General features: G+C 32.6%; 1 protein-coding gene across 1 annotated transcript; it reads left to right on the forward strand.

Annotated features, from left to right (window-relative positions):
- Positions 1-4724: 4724 nt before the first annotated feature.
- Positions 4725-8735, forward strand: LOC135790794 (gamma-aminobutyric acid receptor subunit beta-2-like). The gene is made up of 5 exons (XM_065301070.1): positions 4725-5421; positions 5603-5678; positions 5813-6033; positions 6114-6196; positions 8584-8735. The coding sequence occupies exons 1-5, from the start codon at positions 5387-5389 to the stop codon at positions 8733-8735; spliced, it is 567 nt and encodes a 188-aa protein (XP_065157142.1). The 5' UTR covers positions 4725-5386.
- The last annotated feature ends 278 nt before the right edge of the window (positions 8736-9013 follow it).

A 9013-nucleotide genomic window follows, 5' to 3' on the forward strand; every position in this document is an offset into this window, starting at 1 on the left:
TAATTAGTGAGCCAAATGAAAGACTGCATCTTATTCCATTTACTTTTTTAATTGGCTTCTGACGGTTTTCATCCCATTTTGATGTTAAAATCATTTCTTAAGACTTAGATAGTAGCGGCGTTCACGTGGTGGAATTCCATAATCACTAAGTTTAAAAATAAAAGATTCTTTTTCTTCTTCTTTGTATTAATTATACAAATTTTGATAATAAAACTATATAAATATATAAATATATTTATCTGCTGTATGATAAAACATGTTTTATTGTAAATTTGTAAACTTCAAAAATTAACTTATTTTATTCTATATTCTATAGAATACAACATTTAAATCCAACAAATATGGCAAAAGTTATGAAGATGTAATAACGAATCAGTTGCATATTTTCAGCATTGTTCTTTCAATACGTATGAAAATCAATGTTTAGGACAATTTTACAATATCCGGTTGTGTGCTTGACATTTAATTAACTGAATACAAACGAATCAATAACATGAATTGGCTTCCTTATACAATATAGGTTGCAAACCGATTCAAATTCATAAGCTTATAATTAAATGACAAAAACATAAGTACGGTTATATACTGGCGAACTAACTTACAAAAAACACTAAACATTTCTATATTTAAATATTTTGTGCTTTGTGATAACCTTTTTTCAAGTGCCAATTTTCAGTAATATTATAAATGGATTTTTAACTGAGAGAGATACCATACAATTGTCGATTCAGCAATAAACCAGTGCAAATCGACTAAAACTCTCTCAGTCAAAAATCCATTCTTCAGTAATATTGTTGAGTCAAGCACTACTAATCGAGTTACCTTTCTATAGTATGAGTACAAGGGCTAGATAAAAGCAACAAGTGGCAAGGCGTGCAGGTTTGTTGTGTTATCAATCGCACTGCATTCTATGTTCTTGCTTGTCGAGCACGCGTTTCTGCAAAGTGAAAATTCGAATTTGATTGAACGCGCAACTATGAACAGGATGGAACTCTTGTAACACTATCTGAAATTAAAATTGATGAGAATTGCTCTTTTGGATATACTGACATATATACCTACTTTATGTATCATATTAGATGATATTTTTGTGAAGGCAAATATCCAATCATAATCTAATCAATTCTAAAGCTTCTAAAACCAAAAGCATTATTTGAATGCACTGATCATTTACCCTTTTTTATAATTTATTATTATTTATTATATAATCCAATAATCCCATGATTTCTTATGTTTTCCGCAAGACAATGCAAACACGTGGTCCTTAAATTAAACCAATTTCATATATCTGTACCCCATCCTTCCTCTCAAAACCACGATTATCTGTACTATTACTTGGACAGTATGGTCCTTTACTTTTACAAATTTATGATTCTACTAGCTTTAACCCGCGGCTTCGCTCGCGAATATCTAAAATAATGAAGTTGCTTCCGTACGCGTCTGTAGTCACAGAAGTAACAATGAAGTAGAATGGCGGGAAGTTTAAAATGGCTGAAAGTATAGTCTATGGAAGTATAGTGTACATTCTCCATAGTGTAATCAATTGGATTTCATGTTGACGTAGCTGTCGGTAATACAGTGTGATGGTACTATAGTACTTAGGTTTGAGCTTCATTGCTGGAATGCTAGATGGCGTTAAAGTAGTCAAATTGCCAGATGCAGAGGTATTATTGGCTAAACAATTTCTTTATTTTATTTAAAAAATAATTATTTTTTATTAAATAAAAAGTAGCCTATAACCATTCGGGGACCACTAAGAATATGTGTACAAATTTTCATAATGATCGGTTCAGTAGTTTTTGCGTGAAAGTGTAACAAACATCAGGACTTTCGCATTTATAATATTAGTAGGGATAACAACAAACACTACACACACCGATCTCACACATTCTTAAAGTTTGAAGCGTTTATAGTATAGTATAGTGTATCGGTTATACACAAAATCTGCATGCGCCCGACAAGTATTTTTTCATAATCAATTCAAACAGATCAAATCAATGAGAACAAGATTTTGTTTATTTTGTCGGAACTCTAGAATTGAAATGATTTCTTATTGTTATTTTGTTCAGAGTCCCTGAACAAATGATATCGTATAATTTAACATTAAAAGTTAATAATAGACGGCGCGAGCGCAGTTGCTAGGACCTAATGGACAGTTGCAGCGGTGCAGCGATAGAGACTACTCAGTTGAACTTCGGTATTCAAACGGAACACTCTTCGGTCGAGTAGTAGTCAACAACACGAATGTGAAAGGTGCCAAAATAAATAAGCATCATATAATTATAATAAAGCGTGCATTTTGCTACTCTTTTGGTCTCGCACACATCAAAGATACAAAAAGTAAGTAGAAACTTAAATTACGTTTTTGATCATGTGTAGTATTAACAAAAAAGCAATGATAGCTGTGTTAATTTCTGCTAAGCAGAAAAACTGAAATCGAGTAATACTTATCATCCATTTTTAAGTGTTATTGTTGCAATGTAATTTAAAATACCTACACGAACAATTGTAATTATCAATAAAGCATAATATTAGAAATGTGATTTATAAATCACATTTATGGTTTTTATTTACGCTTAAAATGCCATGAAGAACTTACACACTGAAAACAATAATTTCTAAAAAGAACGCATGTTATTCATCGGGGCAACAATAACCGTTTATATTTGAACGCAACTTTTTTTACCTCTTTAAATTTTAGTTTTAGTTAACCAATCAAGTTGATCAAGTGATCGAAGTAAGTAGTGATTGTTTAGCATAAAAAGCTCTATGCTTTTGTGGAGGAATTATTTCATGTTGAAAAACATTGTTTACGAAATATTTTTGCTGCCGACATATTGACACATATGTGTATAACATTTAATCAAAATTCAAAATCCATTCCTTGTCAGCATTTCACTCTTGGCGCGGTGATTGAATTGAAGCAATTAACAATATGTTTATAAAACCGTTGTTTTGTAGGCACTGTTTGTATGCTGAAATACAAATAAAGGACCTTTGTTGTGAAGCATCGTTAAATTGTAACGTAACATTTTTACCCGGAGGGGATCAAAATAGTTTTATCAAACTATGTTTTGTGATATACTAACACACAAGAGGGTGTAAATATACTGTTAAGTGAAATTACATTACTCCATAACAATATAATGGAGTATATATTTAAAACAATTAAATCTAAAATTGATATATCGCGCTTTTGCTGTGAAAGTAGTTGGTATAGTCATGTGAAAAAGCGATGTTCGTGGGTATGTGACTAAACTCCTCCTAAACGGCTGAACCGATTTTGATGAAATTTTTGGTGTGTGTTTAGGTGGGTTTGAGAACGGTTTGGATTCACAAATCGGTCTACTTGGAAATGTTTCAGTTCCAGTATTTTTCAAAAGTAAAAAAAACGCCTAAAATTAACAATTATCAAATAGGAAGTCATTTTGTGACAATAATTATAAAAATGAATTTGTCAATTTTGAAATAGAAAATATTCAGGACAGCAAAGTCGGAACGAAGTTTGGCAGGGCAGCTAGTATATTATAATATTCCATTGATGTTTAGAACTGTTTCACAATATCTGGTTGTGTGCTTTACGTGCTGATTTAACACATGTAGATTTAACCATGACTATATTCTATTATGTTCCAGTTGTTTTAAAATGGGTTATATTGTTTGGTTAATGTTAACGGCTTTAATCTGCCAATCATGGACAGAGCGGCAACTTAATTTTACGTAAATACACAAACTTTCATTTTTCTCTTAAGACAAATGGCTAAATTTGTAACAATTGAGTGATTGTTTTTAATCCTTTTGTTGTAGGAAAGATTTTCGTATAAAAACATCAAATTTATCCGTCCACCACTACTTCATCGATTCAGTTCAAAACATCATAGCGATGCCATTAATAGCAGGTAAATACAAAGAATTTATTTAGGTATATGACGTTAGTCGATTCCAGTGAAGGCAGTCTAAGTATACATTCCAAGCTAGCTATTATATTGAATATAAGGTTTCCTGTTTTGACGACATGATGATAAAAATATCTTTAATTAAAGCAAATTACGAAACAACAATATACTGTAGGATTGTTGATACAAATAATAATAATATGGACTTTTGGCAGTTAAATGATAATAATTTAATGAATATAAAACGTGAATGACAGTAAAATCCCCAAAAATATTAAGATTACACAAAATAAGTCAGTTAAATTCTCAGACAACTCCAGCACACCCGACGTCCACAACTTCTAAATGATGACTGGTTTAAAAAGGGCGTCTGTCGTCTGTATAGCCCCAATGCCCTTGAAGTGTGCTCATTCGTCTGAAAGGCTCTCGAATGTTAGCCGTTCAATCCTACAATACTATGGAACAATAGTAGGATTTTATAATGAATTTTATATTCCATACGTGTTATTTCAGCTGGAAAGAAAAGTCCGACCCATTGGCCGACTTGTTACGACTTGGTCGATATGACAAGCGAGTATCTCCACCCGTCAATGGTAGGTGAATTTGATTAATAGATGGAAAATATTCTTTCATGTTTTTGACTAAACCACAATGCAATAATCAGTAACAAATACATACAAATGCACGCCAATATTAATATGAATATGTATATTTAAATGCTTTATAGTCTCAGTTACGCACGTGCTCACCAATCACTTTATGTATTAATATTTATTCCTTTATAATTATTTTCATATTGAATTGTGAGTACCTATAGTGCTCAAATTTAAAAAAAAAATGGTTGTTTGTAAAGTAGGTTTACGATCGAGATGTTTACGTGATAACGTCTTATTGGTGATATAAGTTTTGTTTGTTGCAATTGTTGTAACACTTCACTTGCACTTCACATTTTGTTTTACTGTTAGGCTCCCCGCACACTACAAACTTTTTATCGGCCGATAGTTTGGTCGGGCTTATAATCAGTATGAAGATGTATGCAAGTCCGCATACTACAACGATTTTGTATCGGCCGATAAACAAGTTTGATGGGCTACCCAACTGTGTTCAAACAAAACTATCGGCCAACCAGGCCAACTATCGGCCGACTGCGATATCAGTATGGAGCTCGTCGCAAGCGCGCACACCTACCGATTGTTTAGTCGGCCGACTTGATCAATTTAGTTCGCTCAGAGTATTGGTGCAGTCGGCCGACTGTTGTCTAGTGTGCGCACTCACCACAAACCCAACTGTTTAGTTGGCGTAGTGTGCGCGCTCACAGCCCAACCCGATCAAAATATCGGCCGATAAAAAGTTTGTAGTGTGCGGGGAGCCTAAGGTTATAACGAGAGGGGGGTATACCTGCGATCGGCCTCGAGAGGCCTCGTGACACAGTTTCTGAACCGGTCACCCGTAAAACGATTTTAAAGACGTTATCACGTCAATAAATACATATGAACAAAATATCGAAATATATAAAAATATTAAAGTGAGTTAAAAAATTAGATTTATAAAATCGTAGGAATATCAGACAGATTAAATAGATCGGAGGATTCAACTCCGGTAGAATTTTAATGAGTTCTTACTACTTCTGACTTTAGTTTTGAGTTGGAAAGTGTAAATGCTTACTATAAGTGTAAATATTTACTATACTAATATTTTCGTTTTAGGAACACTCACTGTCAATGTCGAAATTACGTTATTGACGTTGTCACATATCAGCAGACACTTGTAACAGACAGTCTTGTAAGTATTTACATACTCGTTAGATCAACCATATATAACATAATTGTTAAATTAATTTTCCCTTTTTGGTGTCATCACGAGTACAGTTATATTATTGTTTCCAAATGCGAGGTCAATATTTTCATTGGTTTTAGAATTATGAAGTAGATTTAATTCTGCAGCAAAGATGGCGCGATCCGCGGTTGGGGTACAATTTGATCGATGAGAAGAACGACTATTTGAATGCTATCTATCATTATGGAGATATCTGGTTGCCCAACACGTATTTCGTTAGCGATGATTCTGAAGAGTCATCTCCTCATGATAACTTGGAATTGACCATTTCTCCTAATGGAACTGTCAATTATCTCATGGGGTAATAAAGTTTAAGTTTATCGTATAAATTACTTTTAACGTTAAATTGTTATCACCGTGAAATTCATACTTATGTTTCAGACAACATCTCAACTTATCTTGCCTAGACATCATAAATACATTTCCGGTAGGCGATCCGATCTGCTCGTTCAAGATGAAAAGCCGTAAGTACTGAAAAATCTATCATTGCATATAAAAACATAATGTACAGGCTAGTTTTTTCTTAACCATACAGGTTTTGAAATACATTTGATTTTGGAAAAACTTAATTCATTTTCGCTTTAATATTTAGCAACATTTCATAAAAGAGAATGAAGCGCAACTTAAAAAGCAAATTAAAAAAGCGTTGTGAAGACATTATGACGGATTTCTCTTCTATACACTGAAAAATAATTGTTAAAAATCAAATCATGAAACAGAAAAAATTACTGACTTTTTTGTAAATAAATAAATTAGTTCATTTTAATTTCAATTTTAATTTAAATAAGCACGATCAATCAACATTCCTCTTTCATAACGAAGACTAAGTATTATAGTCTCTTTCATTAATTTATTGTGTATATATGTATATATAAATGGCTTGTGATTAAATTAACGTGAAACATGTTTAACTCATTTTACAAAATTGTAATCTAAATCACGTTAATTTAATCAATAAATATATTTATATATAATAATACTTTTAGTTCGAGTGGTAATGATGGTAAAAGCCAAGTCAAACATAAACTTATTTATTTACGTTTAATATGATGGCTTGAACACCGACGGCAATAGTGCAAGTATAACAGAAGTAGTATTGATTATACAATTATGAAACTTCCCGTTGCATGCAGCATCAATCACTTATAGTATAAAACAGCATTTCAATGAAAATTTAATATAAACGAAAAACAGTACGTTTAATATAATTGTGAGTAAATGCAGAGTATTCATAATTATATATACAGTAAATAAATTAAAAATAGATTACCTATTATTCGACATCAGAAGAAAATAAAAAAGTCTCTTTCCTCTTTCACTCATGTTTTGTTACGTTAAAAGATTTTAACTTAAAATTATATTCAGTAACCTTCAACTCTCGATAAAATTTCTAACCTTCCTTGAACTTTAATTCATCGAGGTTCTACAGTACTGCAAATTTAAGTTAATTTTAAATAAGTCCGACCGAGCGGATTTTAGCCGAAACCGGAAACCGAAACCGAAACTAATTTATTTACATAAACATATTTTTCTACTTTTTAGCTACACATCATAGTTTTTCCACGTTTTTTAGACGTAATCCATTTCGATTAAAGTCCTCGTTGAGTCGCGATACTTAATATAGTATTAATATGAACGAACTAAGATGGCAAAGTAACATTTATATTAGCCGCGAGGGATTAGCCGAGCGTGCGATAACAATTCACGAAAGTGAGTTTCGGTGCGGCCGAAATTTCGTACGACGCGGCGAAACCGGAAACTGAAGCCGAAACTAGAATTCTTGGCGGGCTTGGCCGAAACAGAACCGAGCCGAAATTTCGGTGACCTCTAATTTACAAAGTGAAAGCGCTAACGGAATCATTTGTTTTAAATTAATGAATAATGCTATAACAGGAAACACACGTGTTCACGTTTTGTATATATATATTTATAAAATTACACGTGATTTTGATTACAAAGTTTTTCAGAGGTAAAACGGTTTCGCGCCTCGAAGGGCATCTTCTTTGTTATTTATGCTTTATTAAAATGCTTGGATCAGGTTCATTGCAATCGGACTGCCATTGAGTACGTTTAGGTAGCGGTAAAATATTGTCAAAACATCGCGTCAAGTTTTACAGCACTGAACACCCACTTGATCAAATGCACCAAGCGGCCTGCCGATGAATATAAATCGGCAGGAATTAATAAATTGTTGTTTAATGTGACATAAAACAGTATATTTTATGAACATGTCGTTTCTTCTGCATTATCATTTTTGCGTATATTATTCTTTTTCTCTGTTCTTGATCAGTTCAATGTTTAACGTTCGTGGACATGATACTGGTATTTTGTCTACTTCCACTCTATTTATTTTCCCATGGTGGTTTTTGTTAATCTATTTGTATTGTAAAACACAGCACTGGAAGGGACAATTGCTTGTCATTACCTGCTGGTACTATTTACAAACTCCACCCGCGACAAGCTCCAACATAGCCAAAACTGAAAAAAAACTGAAGGTGAAATGTGGAGTAGGAAAATATGTTACCGGGAACCAGAAATACTTGTGTTAATAAATTTTCATAACAATAAACCAAGATCTCTTTATGCTTTATTTTGTTTTCTTATTTAACTTCAGAAAATTTATATGCGTCAATGGCTGCTATATAAATAAAAATATTTTATTCAAACTACAAATTTCGTTGGGAAATTGCCAAGGACAAAACTGATTCTGATGCTATTATTTAAAATAAAATCAAATTTAATTGGTAGGTGTATGAAATATTAATTGTTTTTGTGCTTCTCCACATTGCCCAGGAAAAGGCGCATAATATGCACAATATAACTGAATATTAATATTGGTTTGTTCATGAAGAGAATTATCGCTGTCTGGAAATAAACCTGAAGGTTGCTACAGATATAAATTACTACATCAACTTCTTTCTTCTTATTATCCTGGTAGATATATCTTTCATCACTTTTCTGGATACATTGGAATGCTGTTCATGCGAGAGTCTAAAGTGGTAAGCATTTTTGTTTTATGATCGACAATAATGAAATAATATTAGAATATCCGATGCTGCAATATTACAAGAACGTCATCTATGTCTATTCGCCATTTCAAATGGCTTTATATGCACTTGCCGTTAGCGAGAAATTTAACCGAGATAAAACTTTTGGAATGGTGTTGCATGTATTTCATCTATATGGCTCGCTTTTGGGTATTGATCCACTATTTGGGCCAAAAGAACTGCAAATCTGATAATACTATTGTTGAAAATGTCGTAGGCGGAATCATTAAGTTT

The sequence above is a fragment of the Atheta coriaria genome, unplaced genomic scaffold (genome assembly GCF_025399875.1).
Source record: "Atheta coriaria isolate IRGN ID8LTWV9N9 unplaced genomic scaffold, Caltech_Dcor_3.1 hic_scaffold_4_pilon, whole genome shotgun sequence".
NCBI classification, from domain to species: Eukaryota; Metazoa; Arthropoda; class Insecta; order Coleoptera; family Staphylinidae; genus Dalotia; species Dalotia coriaria.